Genomic DNA, 21,410 nt, shown 5'->3' on the forward strand with positions numbered 1-21,410 from the left:
CACAGCTGATAGGATCAATAAGCTATGAATCTGGAAACATGAAAGAGAACAACTGCCTATCTGCTATTGATCAGTCCACTGCAATGAGCGGCCTATTCAGTAGCCATCTCCTTCCATACAAGGGTATCACACGTTTGCTTATTTGTAGCTTTGAGCGCTTTCCATACTACAGGTACAAGTCTGTGGACTGACCTGACGTTTTTGTACACATGAGGCTCTATATCTCAGTGGAGCAGCCTGTCAATAAATACCGATTTATGGAAATCACAATTTACTGTATTATTTCAGCAATTTCTAATGAGTTAAAAAAAATAAATTTCAAACTCCCTCCTCCCCCTGTGAAACGATTAAAGTCTAAAAAAACCTGGAAATTCAGGTTAACCCTAAAATACCTCAAGTGTCAAACAACTAGTCTGGGTTGAAAAAATAGCAAGTTCTTTGCCGTTGCCTTGGTAGAGCGTCTTTCGGAATTGCTGCCTGTACAACAGAGGGAAGAATCACACATAGCACACTGATCTCGCCAACGGTCATCTGCAAAAGGCCTATAGACTATTTTTTTTTCTCCTCTGACAGATCAGAGCAACGGACATGCAACAGTAGTGTGAAAGCAGCATACACATACCTATACTGAACAGAAATGCACACACTTGAACCAATACAAATGTACACATACCTGTACAAAGATACATACATAAACAATACATACACATACCTCCCAACCGTCCTGGATTCAGCAGGACAGTCCCGGATTTTGGGTCCTGTCCCACAGTCCCAGTCAACGGGAGGTATGCCCTGGATTCAACTCATCTGTGTCTGGAGAGTACACAGATGAGTTGAATACACTGGTGAGGCAGGAGTAGACAGCACTGTGCCCCTGTGTGCTCCCACCCCATGAGCTGTAGGCTCAATCTGATGACATCACTCTCACTGCGCCTACAGCTCCCTGAACATTCCGGGACAAGAGACTGCAGACTGCGCAGCAGGGGAGTGAGGAGCAGTGAGTATCAGTGCTTTTTTTATGATAAACTTTGGCAGATGAAGAGGAAAATATTAAACTGTGGGGGCAGATAGAGAGGGCATTAAACTGTGGTGGCAGATGAAGAAGGATATTAAATAGGGGGCAGATGGAGGGGGACAAAAAAGGGGGGGGTAGCTGGAGGAGGACCAGATTAAACACTTTTATTTGTATATTTAGATAAAAAAAAAACAATAGTGCAAAATATTGCAGCCTTTCAAGCTAGGAATCCATTGGAAACTTCCATGTACTAGATAGTGTGTGCTTTTGCAGACGTATATTAAAAAAGGTGACTGGAAATATACTTTCTGACAATAATAACCCTAGTTACAGGGAAACTATGACAGCTATGACAAGGTTAATGGCAGCTCCAATTGTAAATGATGAAAGATGAAGCTTTATACCTGTGTTCTGAAACTCACTCAAGTATATACGGCTTTAGCGGAACATACATTTATCTGTACATGTCACCTACAATAATGTTTCTGAGAGGTTAGAAGCCATAGAAGAAATAAAATGAATTTGCTTCATGGTATGATGTAAACCAAAACAAGAATACAAGTGTAAGGCCGGGGCCCCACATCGTGAAAACGTGGAAACACTGCATCAAAACCAACACGTTTTACTGTACCTGCAAGGTGGATGGGAGTCTGGCTATTCCTTATATATATAAGGGTCATATAATGTGTGTGTGTGGGGAGGAGGGTATAAAAAGGGGATATATATTGTGGGGGTGCCATAGGAGAGGAGTCATATACTGTGGGGGGTCAAAAAAGTGGGGCGATATACCCTCCCTGTTGGGGGCTATGAAAAAAAGGGGGGGTCATATACTGTGTGGGGGTCTACAAAAAAAAAAAAAAAGAAGGTCAAATAACGTGTGTTGGGCCGCAAATACATATAATGCAAATACATATATCAAAAGTATAACTCTGCAGATGTTCTGTTTCAATTATACTTATACGAGGGGCAACACGGTGGCTCAGTGGTTAGCACTTCAGCCTTGCCTGGAGTCCTGAGTTCGAATCCTGCCAGGAACAACATCTGCAAGGAGTTTGTATGTTCTCCCCTTGTTTGCATGGATTTCCTCCCATTCTACAAAAACATAGTGATAGGGGAAAAAAAAAAACAAGTACATTGCGAGCCCTATATGGGGCTCACAATCTACATAAAAATAAATTATACTTTTGCGGAAACCGCCAGTGTTTCCGTAGGTATAATTGTCATGCTGGGATTTCCAAAACTGCGCCGATTTTGGAAATCGCGGTGTGTCCGGACCGTGGGTTTTTACCACAAAGTGGGCATGGGATTCGCTAAAATCCCATCCACTTTGCCCTGATTGTAAAACGCCATGATTTTAAGTCCCTTGGGGCCCAGGTCTTAAAGTGGTTTACCCACAATAAAACATTTAAGCACAGCTGATAAAAATAAAAAAGTGTGGATTTCTTTCACCATACCACTTCTCAACATAATTTGTGTGGTTTTCAGGTCCTCATCAATCCGATTTAGTCATATCTGTAATATAAACCATTAGTGTTGGATAGATGCAGGTCCCATATCTGGAACCCATACCAATCTCTACAATGAACCCCCAGAGGCTCCATCAATTGATTTTGACTCATCCCTGCCCTGCTGACAGTCAAATCCAGACTACTTCAGTGTATACCATATATATATGGTCTGGAGGAATTTGGTCAGCCCCCTATGGGAATTGTGCACCCATCTGTATCCTCCGGAGAGAGCTGCTCACACACAATAGACAAGTCTAACCCAGACTATCAATGGTAGTGAGAAACAGCACAACTCTCTGTATTGCCCATAAATGTGAACAGGAGTTACAGTAAGAAGGCGTCTCACTATTTTACACTAGTTCTGTAACTCCCATTCATTTCTATAGGAGTTACAGATCCTGTGGATATGCCATATATGTTTTTTGTGGACAAACCCCTTTAAAAGACTTGTTTGCCTAATTCATTATAAAATACTAAATATAACTTTTCTGATTCAGTGGAACTGAACAGGGGGGTGGTTTAGTGTGAAAGGGACATGACATGTCCGGGATAAAATGATCTTGCTATACTAAGCTAAACATCCGACTTCTAACTTACTTACTTTACTAAAAATGTATATTTACCCAGATTGCCAGGGAAGTCACGTGACCGCCCCAGGCGTATTTCCTGATTTTCCGGTGACGTTCCATTTCCCCATTTCTGGAAACGGAACGTTACCCACCCCATCCTACTTACCTGTCTTCCTTTTCAGATCTTCTGGGCACGAAACCTCACTTCCTTCAGGGACCCTTCTCTCCTCTGACGTTTGCCGGATTCCCACGCCTGTGCAATAGAGTCACAATGCCACACGCTGGCAGAAGTCAAGAGAAGAAGGAGCCAGCGGCACAGAAAAAAGTGATCTCCAGGATTGGAAGACAGGTAAGTATGATGGGGAGTGTGACTGGACAGCGTTAGTTAGGTAGGAAGGGCTAGTAGTGGGCGGGCTAGCTAGGGAAACAGGGAGGGGGTGTGGGAGTGAGAGGGGGATCTGAGTGAAGCGCACTGCCTCATGGTAGTTTAGGATAAGAGAGCCGGAAGCTACACCAAGTAAACAAATGCTCCCCAAAATCACTCACAACACCTCTAAAAGTATTTGGGTGCACTTATTAACCCATTAATAGGACGAACCGATAAAAAAAAAAAAAAAAAGATTTTTGCCCAGAAAACCCCTTTAAATTTGCATCAAAGTGACATTGTGGCCTACACGAAACCAACTAATAGGTGGAATAAACAGACTTGACTGTCTACAGATGTAGATTTATCAGCCACTGCACTGAATCTACATACTTGACATTGTGTATTAGTAAATGGGCCATTGTGGAGGGAATGCGATTATGATCACGCTATCCGCCAGCAGACATCCAGATGAAAAGGTTTACGCACAATAATTCATGCCATACATTATTCTCCGTGAATAAATGACACATTGTAATGAATTCTAAATTGCTTTCTATACATTTTCGTAAACAAAACAAAAAGAATAAAAATGTTTTTGAGTCCGATCTGCTGATTTGTAATTATATTTCATTAGATTTCTATACGCCATTGTGGGGTTTTTTTTAGATTCAGAAATGATAGAAATCAAAGCCATTTTTAAAAGGGGAACCCCCACGACCTGTCATATCCCACCGCATAAAATATTGTAGCAGATTAAGATGTAATTGATTTTTAATGATAGATTTCTTTTCGGAAACTCGAGCCCTAAGGTGATCACACATTTTAGCTGTCGTTAACCTAAGTTAATGCCTTGTCAATGGCAATGTAACAGTCACTTACAAAAAGACTTCACGAGGTTACTATTGAGCTAAATGTACATATTACAAATGTGAAAATGAGATGCAAATCATATACTAATGATCCATTATGATAAAATAACCTATTCCATAAAAGCCGCAATTATGTGATATTACCCCATGAGCATTTCTTGCTTTCAGAAAAAAAAAAAAAAATTCTGCTGAAATCTTTCCTGTACCGTTCGCTTCCTATACTCTATAGACGTCTCAGAGATTTCATATGCGGGAACCAACTCCAGGAAACTGCCTGTTAGTGGTTCTCAGAATCCAAGGATGTCATAAGGATGAAGCTAGAACTGGAAGCCCTGGCGTGCACCAAGGGTTAAACACCATAGGACGTTCTCCACAGAACAAACTGATTTCTTTATGCCTAGCATGACATTAAAACCTTGAACGGTAAGCTCACACAGAGTTTTTTGGTCAGGATTTTGAGCAAGATGCTCATTCTTTTAGGTCAGGGGTGTCCAATACGTCGATAGCGATCTACCGGTCGATCGTAATGGACATATGGGTCGATCGCGGGATGCAGCCAGTCATCCCCGGTGTCTGCTTCTTCACAGCTGGGGCTGCGGCAGCCCTGCCTGTCAATGTCAGTAGATGACTCTCAGCCTGCGCTGTGAACAAGCACTTGCAGGCCGCTCTTAGGGATGGAGGGGGCCGGGGTGCTGCTTCTTCACAGCGCAGGCTGAGAGTCATCTGCGGACACTGGCAGGCTGGGGCTGCCGCAGCCCCAGCCTGCCAGTGTCCAGAGATAATTCTCAGCCTGCGCTGTGAAGAAGCAGACAGCTGGAATGCCTGGGCGGCCACCTCTCACGATCCGCCCAGCCACGCCCACATGCCCAGGGCGGCCCACATGGCCACCCCGCCCCCAAGAAGTGGGTAGTCGATCTTAGGGCTTGGTCATTTAAAGAAGTAGCTCACATGCTGACAAAGTGTGAGCACCCCTGTTTTAGGTGGATTCACCTTGCGAAATCTGCCTTAAGACACTCCCTCCTGGACAAAAGAAGCGAGGTGACCTAATCTTGAGGCAGATTCTGCGGTTGACTCAGCCTTGGCGTCCGCGGCGCAAGACTCGCTCTCAACTAGGCCCATTCATTTGGGCCTAATCCGGAGTGGAGTGCACGACTGGATGCCAGTGTACTGTACCGACATCCAGTCGCAGCAACCCATATTTTGGACCGAAACCTGAGGCAGCTAGCCACGACGGCCTAAATGAATGGGCATAGTCGGGAGCGAGTCTCGCCTGGCAGACACCATGACTGAGTCAGCTGCGGAATCTGACTCAAGATAGGTCACCTCGCTTCATTTTTCGCTAGTGGCAAAAAAAAAAAAATGTCAGCGGAAATAAGAAGCGAGCGGATTCCATTGAAGTCAATGGGAGCCGCTTTTGGCAGCAGATTTTGAGGCAGATTGTGTGCCAAAAACCTCCGTGTGAACTGACCCTTACAAAGACCATGTCATATTCTTGAATTATCTCACTGTTTTTATGATTATTTTTTTCTGAATTTTGATTTTCCAGCTCTTGCTTTTTGCAATATAGCTTGGAGTGTTTTAGAAGCTGTACTTTACCTTAATAATAATACATTTTATTTATATAGTGCCAACATATTCCGCAGCACTGTACAATTTATAGGGTTCAGATACAGACATACATACCAAAGAACGTCATTTCACACAATGGGACTGAGGGCCCTGCTCAAAAGAGCTTACAATCTATGAGGTAGAGGGGGTGACACAAGAGGTAGCAGGGGCGGCATTGCTTATACAGTGTTCAGACAATTTTGTGCATTAGGAATTGTGATAGGCTTGTCTGAAAAGATGCGTCTTTAGTTTGCGTTTGAAACTGTAGAAGTTGGGAGTTAATCTTATTGTCCGGGGTAGAGCATTCCAGAGAAGTGGTACAGCTCGGGAGAAGTCTTGTATACGAGCATGGGAGGTTCTGATAATAGAGGATGTAAGTGTTAGATCATTGAGTTAGTGGAGAACACGGGCTGGGCGGTAGACAGAGATGAGGGAAGAAATGTAGGGAGGTACGGCATTATGGAGAGCCTTGTGGATGAGAGTAATAACTTTATATTTTATTCTATAATGAATAGGCAGTAGAGATGAGCGAACAGTGTTCTATCGAACACATGTTCGATCGGATATCAGGGTGTTCGCCATGTTCGAATCGAATCAAACACCACGTGGTAAAGTGCGCCAAAATTCGATTCCCCTCCCACCTTCCCTGGCGCCTTTTTTGCACCAATAACAGCGCAGGGGAGGTGGGACAGGAACTACGACACTGGGGGCATTGAAAAAAATTGGAAAAAGTCATTGGCTGCCGAAATCAGGTGACCTCCATTTTAGACGAATAGTGGATTTCAAATCCGGGTCATATGAGAATGTGAACTTTGTGACTATGAGACAGGGATAGCTGTACAGGCAGGGATAGCTAGGGATAACCTTTATTTAGGGGGGAATGTTATTAAAAATAACTTTTTGGGGCTCTATCGGGTGTGTAATTGTGATTTTTGTGAGATAAACTTTTTCCCATAGGGATGCATTGGCCAGCGCTGATTGGCCGAATTCCGTACTCTGGCCAATCAGTGCTGGCCAATGCATTCTATTAGCTTGATGAAGCAGAGTGTGCACAAGGGTTCAAGCGCACCCTCGGCTCTGATGTAGCAGAGCCGAGGCTGCACAAGGGTTCAAGCGCACCCTCGGCTCTGATGTAGGAGAGCCGAGGGTGCACTTGAACCCTTGTGCACCCTCAGCTCTGCTACATCAGAGCCGAGGGTGCGCTTGAACCCTTGTGCACACTCTGCTTCATCAAGCTAATAGAATGCATTGGCCAGCGCTGATTGGCCAGAGTATGGAACTCGACCAATCAGCGCTGGCTCTGCTGGAGGAGGCGGAGTCTAAGATCGCTCCACACCAGTCTCCATTCAGGTCCGACCTTAGACTCCGCCTCCTCCGGCAGAGCCAGCGCTGATTGGCCGAAGGCTGGCCAATGCATTCCTATGCGAATGCAGACTTAGCAGTGCTGAGTCAGTTTTGCTCAACTACACATCTGATGCACACTCGGCACTGCTACATCAGATGTAGCAATCTGATGTAGCAGAGCCGAGGGTGCACTAGAACCCCTGTGCAAACTCAGTTCACGCTAATAGAATGCATTGGCCAGCGCTGATTGGCCAATGCATTCTATTAGCCCGATGAAGTAGAGCTGAATGTGTGTGCTAAGCACACACATTCAGCACTGCTTCATCACGCCAATACAATGCATTAGCCAGTGCTGATTGGCCAGAGTACGGAATTCGGCCAATCAGCGCTGGCTCTGCTGGAGGAGGCGGAGTCTAAGGTCGGACCTGAATGGAGACTGGTGTGGAGCGATCTTAGACTCCGCCTCCTCCAGCAGAGCCAGCGCTGATTGGCCGAATTCCGTACTCTGGCCAATCAGCGCTGGCCAATGCATTCTATTAGCCCGATGAAGTAGAGCTGAATGTGTGTGCTTAGCACACACATTCAGCTCTACTTCATCAGGCTAATAGAATACATTGGCCAATCAGCGCTGGCCAATGCATTCTATTAGCTTGATGAAGCAGAGTGTGCACAAGGGTTCAAGCGCACCCTCGGCTCTGATGTAGCAGAGCTGAGGGTGCACAAGGGTTCAAGTGCACCCTCGGCTCTCCTACATCAGAGCCGAGGGTGCGCTTGAACCCTTGTGCAGCCTCAGCTCTGCTACATCAGAGCCGAGGGTGCACTTGAACCCTTGTGCACACTCTGCTTCATCAAGCTAATAGAATGCATTGGCCAGCGCTGATTGGCCAGAGTACGGAATTCGGCCAATCAGCGCTGGCTCTGCTGGAGGAGGCGGAGTCTAAGATCGCTCCACACCAGTCTCCATTCAGGTCCGACCTTAGACTCCGCCTCCTCCAGCAGAGCCAGCGCTGATTGGCCGAATTCCGTACTCTGGCCAATCAGCACTGGCTAATGCATTGTATTGGCGTGATGAAGCAGTGCTGAATGTGTGTGCTTAGCACACACATTCAGCTCTACTTCATCGGGCTAATAGAATGCATTGGCCAATCAGCGCTGGCCAATGCATTCTATTAGCGTGAACTGAGTTTGCACAGGGGTTCTAGTGCACCCTCGGCTCTGCTACATCAGATTGCTACATCTGATGTAGCAGTGCCGAGTGTGCATCAGATGTGTAGTTGAGCAAAACTGACTCAGCACTGCTAAGTCTGCATTCGCATAGGAATGCATTGGCCAGCCTTCGGCCAATCAGCGCTGGCTCTGCCGGAGGAGGCGGAGTCTAAGGTCGGACCTGAATGGAGACTGGTGTGGAGCGATCTTAGACTCCGCCTCCTCCAGCAGAGCCAGCGCTGATTGGCCGAATTCCGTACTCTGGCCAATCAGCACTGGCTAATGCATTGTATTGGCGTGATGAAGCAGTGCTGAATGTGTGTGCTTAGCACACACATTCAGCTCTACTTCATCGGGCTAATAGAATGCATTGGCCAGCGCTGATTGGCCGAATTCCGTACTCTGGCCAATCAGCACTGGCTAATGCATTGTATTGGCGTGATGAAGCAGTGCTGAATGAGTGTGCTTAGCACACACATTCAGCTCTACTTCATCGGGCTAATAGAATGCATTGGCCAATCAGCGCTGGCCAATGCATTCTATTAGCGTGAACTGAGTTTGCACAGGGGTTCTAGTGCACCCTCGGCTCTGCTACATCAGATTGCTACATCTGATGTAGCAGTGCCGAGTGTGCATCAGATGTGTAGTTGAGCAAAACTGACTCAGCACTGCTAAGTCTGCATTCGCATAGGAATGCATTGGCCAGCCTTCGGCCAATCAGCGCTGGCTCTGCCGGAGGAGGCGGAGTCTAAGGTCGGACCTGAATGGAGACTGGTGTGGAGCTATCTTAGACTCCGCCTCCTCCAGCAGAGCCAGCGCTGATTGGTCGAGTTCCGTACTCTGGCCAATCAGCACTGGCCAATGCATTTCTATGGGGAAAAGTTAGCTTGCGAAAATCGCAAACTGACAGGGATTTCCATGAAATAAAGTGACTTTTATGCCCCCAGACATGCTTCCCCTGCTGTCCCAGTGTCATTCCAGGGTGTTGGTATCATTTCCTGGGGTGTCATAGTGGACTTGGTGACCCTCCAGACACGAATTTGGGTTTCCCCCTTAACGAGTTTATGTTCCCCATAGACTATAATGGGGTTCGAAACCCATTCGAACACTCGAACAGTGAGCGGCTGTTCGAATCGAATTTGAACCTCGAACATTTTAGTGTTCGCTCATCTCTAATAGGCAGCCAATGTAGTGACTGGCACAGAACGGAGGCCTCGCTGTAGCGTCTAGCCTGATAGATGGGCCTGGCCGCTGCATTTAGAATAGATTGTAGAGGAGAGTTTAGTGAGGGGAAGACCGATTAGTAAGGAGTTACAGTAGTCAAGGCGAGAATGAATCAGAGAGACAATAAGTGTCTTTAGTGTATCTCTGGTAAGGAAAGGGCGTATTCTGGAGATGTTTTTGAGGTGGAGGTGACATGAAAGTGCGAGTGATTCAATATGAGGGGTAAAGGAAAGGTCTGCGTCAAATATGACCCCGAGGCAGCGGGAATGCTGCCTAGGAGTTATAGTAAGGCCTGAGACTGCAATGGATATATCAGGGACAGATCTATTAGATGGGGGAAACAGCAGTAGTTCAGTCTTAGAGAGATTTAGTTTCAGATAGAGCGAGGACATGATATTAGAGACAGCAGAGAGACAGTCACTGGTGTTCTGTATGAGTGCAGGGGTGATGTCACGGGAAGATGTGTATAATTGGGTGTCATCAGCATAAAGATGGTACCTGAAGCCAAATCTGGCGATGGTTTGTCCAATGGGGGCTGTGTAGAGAGAGAAGAGCAGGGGGCCGAGGACCGAGCCCTGAGGAACCCCAACAGCAAGGGAAAGAGGGGAGGAAACAGAGCCGGCGAATGATACACTGAAAGTGCGGTCTGAGAGATAAGAGAACCAGGAGAGCGCAGTGTCATTGAGGCCGACTGAGCGGAGCATAGTGAGGAGAAGTTGATGGTCAACAGTCTCAAAAGATGCAGAGAGGTCCAGAAGAATAAGAAGAGAGAAGTCACCATTGGATTTAGCCTTTAGTAGATCATTAGAGACTTTTGTGAGAGCTGTTTCAGTAGAGTGCAGAGCGCGGAAACCAGATTGTAAGGGGTCAAGCAGAGAGTTAGCAGAGAGATAACGGATTAACCGAGAATAAACCAGGCGTTCCAAAAGTTTAGAGATGAAGGGGAGGTTAGAGACGGGTCGATAGCAGCACAGGATGGGTCCAGGGAGGGTTTTTTCAGTAGCGGGGTTATAACAGCATGCTTGAAGGAGGATGGGAAGATTCCAGAAGAGAGAGAGAGGTTAAATATTTTAGTAAGGTAAGTAGTGACAGCAGGGGAAAGAGATTGGAGAAGGTGTGAGGGGAAGGGGTCACTACTGCAGGTTGTGGGGCGAGATGAAGAAAGTAGCTGGGAGACTTCCTCTTCTGTAACAGGTTCAAAAGATGAGAATGGACAGTCTGAAGTGCGGCTGGTGAGGGTGGTCATCAGAGAAAGTGCTTTTATATTAGGGGGCTGATGCTGTGATGGTGGCTTCCAGCAGTCATTGGACAACACCAGGAGAGCGCAATTCTTTCTGGCCTGATGGCCGAACCTCTCTCTCTCGCTATAATAATTTGTGGCATTTATGGCAACACTTCCAGGACTCAACATATAAGGAGAATGAGGGTACATTTCTTCACCAGAGAGGAAGATGGCACCATATGTCGCTGTACAGGCTGTCATCTTAGCGGAAGAACTGGGGAGAAAAGAATCCCCAACCCGGGTTCTGAAGCTTTCTGATTTTGTAGGCCACAGGCTCGGTGCAGCTTCAGTATAGATACTTACCCCTCCGCACCCTGGGACCTCTGCTCTCTTCCCCATCTCCAGGGAAAGTAAAGCAAGTACTGACTGGGGAACTTAAATGATAAGGGGCCACTGGTGGTGGAAACAAAGTATATGGGACCACTGCTGATATTATTTAACATTGTATAGAATTTGAAAGAAACATAGCCCACCAACTTTAAATTTTGCCATGTGCGGCCCAGTTTGAGACCCCAGTTGTATAATATGTGTGCTGTGGAGACAGCCTAGCATGTCAGAACTCCCATAAAATACAACAGAGAGAGCTACATGTATAGATGACCATTAGTGTTGAGCGAATAGTATTCGTCGAACACCCCACCGGCATAGGAATGCGTGTAATCGGCCGAACTCCAAGGGGTTAAATGCATCGAATCTTCAAAGTGTTTAACCCCTTGGTGTTCAGCCGATTACACACATTCCTATGCCGGTGAGGTATTCCACGAATACTATTCACTCAACACTAATGACCATCCCTAACTCAAACACCACTTTCTGGAGAGCCAAACAAGGGTCAACAAACCTGTCATTCTCTTGATATTGTACCGCTGTATGTAGTGAAATACAAGACTTGTCCAGGGATATTAAGAACAAACAGCCCCACTATAAGGTAAAAGCTGGAACAATTAGTCTAGAAATGTAGTGATTTTGCTAAGAATATAGAACATGCCTATTGGTCATAGAGAGAAGAGTAGTAAGGCGACTTCCATTATAGACAAGGGATAGTTGCAGCACCCACAATACCTGGTCATAAGCTGTAGCACCCAAACGGGAGTGGAGAGGTGACCACACCAGCGTCGGCTCTATCCACTACCACCTATAATCCATACCATACCAGCATAGCGGTACTGCACTGGTAAAAGATGTGCTGATAAAACTCATCCTATAGATATGCTGCATTGTGTTAGATCCGGATTCCTCTTCAGCACACAATACTGCTCCTTGTGAACGCTCTCCAGCTGAAATCACTTTGGCAGAGTTAATAGTGCGGAGAAAGAGTAATAGTGTAATGTACAGTGCAATGTCAGAAAACCTTTCCCAGATTAATGAAAGACCGGGATCTAGCTTTTACGCTCACCGCGACCACTCGTATTGACTCGCCAATCATTACCATAGGAAAGTCATTTAATGACTAATCTGCTTGCAAAGGAAATTCACCTACAAAGAATACCATAAAGGCAGGAAATGCTCTATCTAGAATACTGAAAATAGAAAGGGAACATATTGTCCCATACTATAATCAGTACAGTGCGGTATGTCGCTGGACTCCTAGCAGCATACATAACTATTATGGTAGGAATCCTTCTCCCGCCATTTGTCCAGCAAACATGGCTCACAGCTGAAACTCAGTTGTGTGAATCTAGGCTAAGAAGGTAATCCAACATGTTCCATATTGGTCGGCTATTAAAGGGAATCTGTCACTAGAGTTTAGGCCACTAAACCAACACCATATCCTGCAGCTGGGCTGTAGCATCCCAAAATTGCCAGTCACAATGCAGCCCCTTTCAGTAGTGTTTGGGACACACAACTTTCCAGTCCAGTGGCACTGAGGGCATTGCACAGATGAAGCTGAGGAAGGCGCATCTCTCATCAGTGTGCATGTATGAGGTGAGTGTGCACTCAGTGAAATGTACTTTCCTCTGCACAATACGCTTACATCTGACAGACGGGAGCACAGGGCTCATCTTCAGTAACTTACGGTATATTAACATTGTAAAAAGGATGGGGGGGGTTGATATGGACTTAGAGTAGCCAGGAGAACATGCAGGTAAAAAAATTGTGAAAGGGGCAGCGTCTTAACCGCACTGAAGCCCCTTCATTCTTACGATCATTGGAGGTCCTGAAGGTTTCTTCATTGTGCCTAGGCGTTCCCCCTGTTCAGCAGTGTTGACATCCATCCAACACGGCCTTTCTTCTGCTCTACTGACCATTCTCCTCCTCTTCTTACACGAGACCACCACAAAATGACCAACGGATAGGTGCAGTCGGCTGTTCCGTCAGCCATTTTGTGGTGGTCTCCTGTAAGAAGAGGAGGAGAATGGCCGATGGAACGTCCCCCTGTTCTTTCTGAGCACAAACGGCGTTATGACCTCCGAGATGAAGGTAAGAGATGAATAGCCTTTATACATGCTTTTAGTTTAAAACATAGTTTTTAATGCTCGAATCCCATTAAGTAGGTTTGTCATTTAAATGGCCCTACAATTTCCAGTCCTCACTTGTTTCCACGTTAACCATCAGCTCAGAAGAATCGCGTACGTTCCGAAAGATCTTTATTTCAGGTTTATTCACACAAAAGTAATTCAGGAAACAAAGCCCTACCTATAAGACTTCTATTGTCTCAACATTTTATGAAAGAGGACCTGTCACCAAGTACAACATACTAAGTGCCATAAGTCATTTGATTCTCGCTGTGCCCCGGATCAATTGGGCGCTTTTATTTCTATAATCCGTCCTCCCATTCAAGAGATACGGCCGTAACGAATTATATAGAAACTGGCTTTTATCCACTAAATGGGTGGGAACCGTTTGTTTTTCTCACAGACCACCCACTTGTTGGATAAGATTTACATTTAACATTCCAGGGGCCATCGGCATTGGACAGGTGAACGGATATTAGGAATAATAAGGCTAAATTGATGAGGAGTAGAGCGGGAGTCTCAGGATGGATGGCGTTTACTATTTTGTACCTAAATACGATTTACATAAAATGTATTATGGAAACAGGAAAAAAAAAAAATCACTAACCTGGAAGAACAGATTGAATTCCAAATGTTACCTGAGCTTGGGATGAATGGTTTAAAGTCCATCACCGACGAACTATCATTTCTCACATCAGTGCTTTGTACACAGCTGACATTTAACATGCAGCATTTTAATTGCCAAGGGGAAATGAACCTTTAAATAAGCTCTTTAAGGGGAGAGGATGGAGGCAGGCATTACATTTACTAGTGTAGCCATCCCTATAATAGTTGTGATAACGTTTGAAGCATGGCCATCCTTGTATGTGAACCTGGGAATCCTGGAGGCCATATAGATAGAAGTAAGAACATAGGATGGAAATGCCTGAAGTGCACAGTAACCTCCACAGAGCCAATGACAATATTACAAGGTCTACAGTACATGACAAACGGCACGTGCAGCACTGAACAGGTTAAAGGGATTCTACCATTAAAATCACATTTTTTTCCTCAATCACACAAAGGAATAGTGTTCTTCTTCTACCTTTAGATGTCTTCTTCACTCTGCCGTTCAGTAGAAATCTCGGTTTTCGTCTGTATGCAAATGAGTTCTCTCTCAGCACTGGGGGGCAGTCCCCAGCTCTCAAACAGCACTGGGGGCGTCCCCAATGCTGCGAGAGAAATCTCCAGCAACGCCTCCATCTTCTTCAGGAACAGTCTCTTTGAGAGTCTTCTTCCAGCACTGGGTTCAAACTTCTAGGCCTCTGGCAAAGCCGACAGCGCATGCCCAGAGGCCACAAGAAAATGGCCACTTACACCAGCTTACTGTGTAAGTGGCCATTTTTCTTGTGGCCAGCAGGCATGCACAGTCTGCTCTGCCCGAGGTCTAGAAGATTGAAACCCAGGATAGAAGACGACACAGGGAGACAGTGTTCCAGAAGAAGATGGAGGCGGTGTTGGAGAGTTCTCTCGCAGCATTGGGGACACCCTCATTGCTGTTTGAGCGCTGGGGACCGCCCCCAGTGCTGCAAGAGAACTCGTTTACATACAGACAAAAACCAGGATTTCTACTGAACACCGGCGTGGAGAAAACATCTAAAGGTAGAAGAATCGCCTTTCTTAAGACTATTCCTTTGTGTGATTGAGAAAAAAATGTGATTTTAATGATAGAATCCCTTTAATAACCTACTTCACAGTCCCCTTCGGGCATATTATAAAGCTCCCCCTAAAGCTCAAGTCACACATACAGCTTTTGGTGCCAAGCCAAGTTGGGATCAGAACAAAAAGAGAAATACAAAAAGGAAAAACTGATGCTTTGGTTGTGATCTCCACTGCTGTGTCCATGCATCTGTGAACAAAGCCTAAACCTGAATTAATGGCGTCCCGTTACTTCACAGCACTGCCAGGTCACTTCTGGAAACGTCTTCACTTTATTTTCGGAAAGAATCCAAGAAAGTAAAGTAGAGTTTCTTCTGTTCAGCGCACACAGGGATGTAGTGCCCTCCTGGGTGTGTAACCAGAACTGGGTTTACAAAATGGGCAGCTAGTTCTTGGCTCATATCTTTTGGAATAACGCGATCGGTGTCACCAAAAACATGAAGTGATGGGACAGTGATGGGTTCTTTGTAGAAATGAGCATGTTCAGACGCACAACTTTTAAAACCAGCAACCAGCATTGCAAAGTCAAACTGGAAGCGGGGATCCCCTTGCTGCTTTAATGCGCACAGCATGGCCACAACAGCAGCTCCTTGGCTAAAACCTAAAATTCCATCAAAGGGTCCAAGTTCAGAAAAAGCCTTGGCCACAGTGTCCAGGGATTCTTCTAAACCTGCACAAGACTCAGTTTCAACCGTGGCATTAAAGCTCTTCTTCTCAGTGTCAGAGAACCACCAGCCTCTGGGGTCTTCTCTTTGAACATCTCCTTCTTCTTCTTTGGGGGCAACATGTAAAGAACGGAAAAACTGGTTATTTGGAGGAGTAAAAAACTAGTGCTGTGAATTATTATTAGTACCCAATGGATATTAACACTTATTACATTAATAAATATCTTAAGGAGAGATCACTTTCACTTTCAGGTGAGACTTTCATGGAGACTTACAAAAGCCTTTTTCGCTCCACTGGGGGGAATTACGGGAAAAATATGCAAATCTGTTTCCCAAGATGTAAATAGGAAAACACTGCCTCTGTTTGCTGCCCTCTAGAGGTAGTCCCCTTAAACATCATATCTGACTTGCTGCCCCTAGAGGAGAAACAGATTTGCATATTTTTCCCATTAATAAACATTGAATATGAACATCTTCTTGTCATTCTTAGGGTCAGTTCACACTGAATTTTTTGGTGAGGATTTTGACGCTGAATCAGCCTCCAAAAATAGCCTCCCAATAGAACGCTATTGGGAGGCTTTTTTTAGGCTGACTTTGAGGCTGTTTTGGAAATTGCTGCATATTCGCTGCATGTATTTTCCCACAATATGTGGATCGCAGTCTCTGGAATCCCATCCACTTTGCAGAGACTGTAAAACTCTGCATTTATGGCACGTGGGGTTCCACCTTCAACGGGTTATCCAGTTTTTTTGTATTGATGGACTTTTCCCTAGGATAGGTATTACCGTATATACTCGAGTATAAGCCGACCCGAGTATAAGCCGAGGCCCCTAATTTTACCACAAAAAACTGGGAAAACTTATTGACTCGAGTATAAGCCGAGGGGGGAAAATACAGAAGCTACTGGAAAATTTCAAAAATTAAAATGGTCGGAGTTCTTGGGTGCAGTAGTTGCTGGGGAAGGGGAGGGGGTGTTTTGGTTGTCTGTCTGCCCCCTCCCTGAGCTTGAGGACTGTTTTTTTTTCCCCCACTTGGAACTCAGTCTGGCTGAATATAGGGGATCTGCAGTGCTCCTATTAACCCCTTCCTCATGGAACAGGAGCGCTGCAGATCCCCTATATTCAGTAGACCGGGTACTGTCAGACACAGGGAGACCTAATGTGTTCACAGTCATTTCCTACTTTCATATGTAATCTAGGGAAAGGAGGGATTTACAACTTTTATTTATTTTATTTCTTTTAAAGCTTTTTTTTCCCCACTATTTTATGGGAGATTCTATACATTTCTACTGCAGCTGGTCATAGACCCCCCCCCCCCCCCAAAAAAAAAAAACAAAAAAAAAAACCCCTCAAGTATAAGCACAGGGGGACTTTTTCAGCACAAAAGCTGTGCTGAAAAACTCGGCTCATATATACGGTAGATTTACATGGGTCAGAGACCCAGGACCTCCGCAGTTCACAACACCGAGATAGCACGGTTTTGTTTACATACCGCAAGCAGTGCTGTTCAGGGCTCGTTCACATCTGCACCCGGGGTTTCTGCTTTCAGGTTTCTGTTTCCTACCTGAAACTGGACAGAAGACGGAAACCTGCCGGCATTCTCCAAACCCATTCAAATGAATAGGTTTGAAAAGTGTCTGGCCGTGAGTGCTGATGAGCATAAAACACTCACCGGCGCTCACAGCCGGACTCGGTCTGACAGGTTCTGAATGCAGAAGACGGAAACCTCAAAACGTAGACCAGACGCTGGTGTGAACCCACCGGCACTCGCCATACAAACTGTAGCGCCAGGTATAAGTACTGCAATGGGATAGCACTGCACTACCTACACTCAAAGCCACAGTTTATACGGCGCGTGACTAGTGGAGCTTGCGGTATGTAAATAGGACTGTAAACTGCGCTGTCTCGGTACCGTGCCTTGCAGATCTCATATTAACCAGAATGGTGGTATATTCAGACATAAGGATTTTCTAGGCAGAGGTGCGGGGTATGTCCTTAAATATCAGCCCCTTTAAAATGTAATATTTGAATAGTAATTTAGGAGAACATGGCTGAAGGCAAAGGGACTTGTGTAGATGCTACAGAACCGTCACCAAACTATACATAGCTAACTATAGGGGCACGGTCAGGAGCCAGGGGCCACAGCAGGACATCAAGCACCTTATTATGTATTATCAACACCAGCCAGAAGGTGGCAGTACAGAGCCAGGATGTACAATCATCCCATGTAACTATGTACGGCACGTCACCATCTCCTATGACGTCACAGAGTACGGGCCACGGAGCTGATACGTCACACATCGGACGCTGCTCCTGTACTGTAGCCATGTGTCTCACCCGGCTCAGGGATAGTCAGGGGGGCGCTGATGATGACGAGCTCCGCGTGTTTCTTCAGCTTCTGCCTCAGGTTGCCCGTCCTCTCCCGAAAGCTGAGTCCATTCTGCCAGTAGCCATGCAGCCCGAGGACCCGCAGGACTTTAGTAGGCGCCTCAGAGCCGGCCGTGCGCGCCGCCATCTTACTACACTCAGAGGACCGGAAGTGAAAGCAGCTCGGTGATTGGCTCCTTAGAGGAGGGCGGAGCTCCAGCACTGAGTATAATGGTAGATAGTGGGAGGAGGCGGCCATAGTGTAACACCTATATGGATGTGTCATAGTAACTAGCTAATAATAACTCTACACCTTAGATGGTTGTTAAACCCATTAATACCCTCAATTTAAAGGGATTGTCCAGTAATTCTATTGCTCAGCATGTGTGTGTAAAATAATACAAGCATTATCTAACCCTTCATGGGTACCCGACCCGTCCCTGTACATTCTGGTTCCTGTTCGACACACAAACGTGACCATTTAAAGAGGACCTTTCATCAGATTGGGCACAGGCAGTTCTATATACTGCTGGAAAGCTGACAGTGCGCTGAATTCAGCGTAGTCGGCTTTTCCGATCTGTGCCCGGTGTAAAGCGCTGTCGGTCCCGGTACCGTAGCGCTTTACAGTCAGAAGGGCGTTTCTGACACTTAGCCAGAGACGTCCTTCTGCCCAGCGGCGCCTATCACGCTGTACTGTGTGAGCGGGGAGGAACGCCCCTCCCTCTGCTCACAGTGCTCGTCCATAGACGAGTATTATCAGGAGCGGGAGGGGGCGTTCCTCCCCGTTCACACTGTACAGCGCGATTGGCGCCGCTGGGCAGAAGGGCGTCCCTGGCTAAGTGTCAGAAACGCCCTTCTGACTGTACAGCGCTAAGTTATCGTGAATTCAGCGCACTGTCAGCTTTCCAGCAGTATATGGAACTGCCTGTGCCCCAATCTGATGAACGGTCCTCTTAAAAGGGGTTGTCCAGGAATTTCAGTACTCGGGCAAGAGGCTGGAGAAGGTGAAATATAAAATGTGGCCTCAGCGGTCACAGGAAAGAAACCAGTAGCGTCATTCATATAAGTCACCAGTTGCTTTCATTAGCCACGTTCGGCAAGGACTTCCACCAGGACAAGCCCCCCGTGTGCTGGACCAGACTGCCCAAGTAAACAACCCCTTTTACTAATTTCTGGTTATAGAGGGTCATTTTTTTAAATTTTTTTATTTTTTAAACTCCTTTAGGCCGGGGCCCCACGGAAACACCCGTACAGTGCAGGCAAAGTGGATATGGGATTCATGCAAATCCCCCATCCCCACTTTGTGGAAAAGATAGCAGCGCGGACACACTGCTATTTGCAAAGCCGTTGCGGTTTGCAGCATGTTAATTATATCTACGGAAACGCTGGCGGCTTTCCTGTAGATATAATGGGAAGAGAAAGTCCGCTGAAGAAAACTCTGTGAACTTTCTCTTCAAAGCGCTGCGGAAAGAACCGCAATGCGATCAAGCAGTGGTCCTTCCCGCAGTGCTTTATCACTGTGTTTACGGCTCGTGGGGCCTTAGCCTAAGGCTAAAGCCCCACGTTGCGGAAACACAGCGTTTTTTGTTGCAGATTTTGCTGCGGTTTTTTGAGACAAAGTCTGGAGTGGATTTAACATAAAGGAAATATCTAAGAGCTTCCTTTGTATTTTCCATTCCTTTTCAATCAACTCCTGACTTTGGCCCAAAAAACCACAGCAAAATCTGCAACAAAAATAAGCTGCATTTCCGCAACGTGGGGCCTCAGTCTTAGGGTTAGGGACTCACGTAACGTCCCACAGCAATAAAGTGCTGCGGGAAAAACGGCAAAGCATCGCGGGTTTTCCTGCAGCGCTTTCTGCTTCAGTTATATCTATAAGGAAACCGCCGACGTATCCGCAGATATAATTGACATGCTGTGATTTACAAAACCTCAATGGTTTTGGAAATCACAGCGTGTCAACAGCACATATTTTTTTACAAGATGTGGATTGGATTCGTTAGTCCCATTGCTGTGACTGTAAAACAGCACTTGTTTTTACGCCACGTTGGGCCCCAGACTAAAATTGAGGCCACGTGTGGAAATATGGCCTTTACGTGAAACTTGGAATAAAAAAAAACATTGCATTTTGTCCCTGTAAAGTGATCTCATTGAATCTCATTCCCACATTGTGGGAAAAAAAACGAAAAACATTTAGGCTTAGTGCTGTGGGGAAAACTGCGGCAACGCAGAAAGTCCGCAGAGGTTTCTGCTTGTATTATACCTGTAGGGAAACTGCTGGCGTTTCTGTAGGTACAATTGACATGTTGCGATGTACAAAAATGCAATGGTTTTGCAAATCACAGCATGTCCACTGTGTGTATTTTTTGGCAATGTGAGGCTGGGATTCCCATCCACTTTTCAGGGGCCTTGGCCTTAGTCTCACTTCCACATTGGGGAAAATGCAGTATATTAATTCATACCTGACAACATTTGCTGGCGGCTCTCTGGGCGAATCGTTCTTTCTGCAGCCATAACCCATTTGGTGACTGTTGCATACTGTGCACATACTGTCAGCTTACAGAAGTCCAGGAGGCCTCCTTCTGTTTCTGAAACCTCTTTTGAGAGTTGGTGAGTATGTGATAATTCTACCTGTGAAAACATCACGTCTCCCCCAGTCAGTAGTGAGAAATGTTTTTTTTTTCTGCTGTGATTTTAGCTGTATTTTCATAGTATGTGGCCTTCGCCTAAGAATACTAATGACTATTTACACATTAGTATTAGGGGCATAAAGGTGTTACAGCATTAGTCACCTGTGCACCAGTGGCGTAACTACCGGGGTAGAGGCTGCCACAGGGCCCGGGACATTAGGGGCCCGGTGACAGCCGCTACCCCTGCTTTTTATTTTTTTCTTAATAGGCTGTTACCGGCTGGAGTCACTCCAGCCAGTAACGGGCCCTATTTACTTACCGATCCTGGCAGGGGCTGGGATAGGTAAGTGATGCCTGTGGGCCCAACAAACACTATTATTATATTTGGGGGTCTTTTCAGACCCCCGACTATAATGATCGGAGGCCCAGGAGAGGTGAGAGAACATAAAAACACTGTTACTTACCTCTCCGCGCTCCATACCAGCATCGGGCCTAGTTGTGTGATGTCTCTGACGTCACTTGACCGGAACCTGCGTCCCGGGTCATATGACGTCTGTATGTCATTAAGGATGGCCGACACCACCGAGGACTGCAGCGGAGCCG

At 46.0% G+C, this 21,410-nt stretch overlaps 1 protein-coding gene across 2 annotated transcripts; it reads right to left on the reverse strand.

Annotated features, from left to right (window-relative positions):
- Positions 1-13,578: 13,578 nt before the first annotated feature.
- OVCA2 (OVCA2 serine hydrolase domain containing) lies at positions 13,579-18,333 on the reverse strand. Of its 2 annotated transcripts, none has more exons than XM_075262609.1 (2): positions 18,148-18,333; positions 13,579-15,915 (listed from the first exon to the last, which is right to left on the reverse strand). In XM_075262609.1, exons 1-2 carry the CDS (start codon positions 18,323-18,325, stop codon positions 15,419-15,421), a joined length of 675 nt encoding a protein of 224 aa, XP_075118710.1. In that variant the 5' UTR covers positions 18,326-18,333; the 3' UTR covers positions 13,579-15,418. The 2 variants fall into 2 exon arrangements, with proteins under 2 accessions (XP_075118710.1, XP_075118709.1); XM_075262608.1 differs by having other exon boundaries at positions 13,579-15,918.
- Between the last annotated feature and the right edge of the window lie 3,077 nt (positions 18,334-21,410).

This window comes from Leptodactylus fuscus, chromosome 2, assembly GCF_031893055.1.
Source record: "Leptodactylus fuscus isolate aLepFus1 chromosome 2, aLepFus1.hap2, whole genome shotgun sequence".
Classification (NCBI taxonomy): domain Eukaryota; kingdom Metazoa; phylum Chordata; class Amphibia; order Anura; family Leptodactylidae; genus Leptodactylus; species Leptodactylus fuscus.

Excerpts from the sequence above, each read along its gene's own strand:
- OVCA2 (XM_075262608.1), bottom strand. The coding sequence starts at position 18,325 with ATGGCGGCGCGCACGGCCGGCTCTGAGGCGCCTACTAAAGTCCTGCGG. Across the intron at positions 15,919-18,147 it reads CCTGACTATCCCTGAGCCGG|AAGAAGAAGGAGATGTTCAA; the intron begins GTGAGACACATG and ends TTGCCCCCAAAG.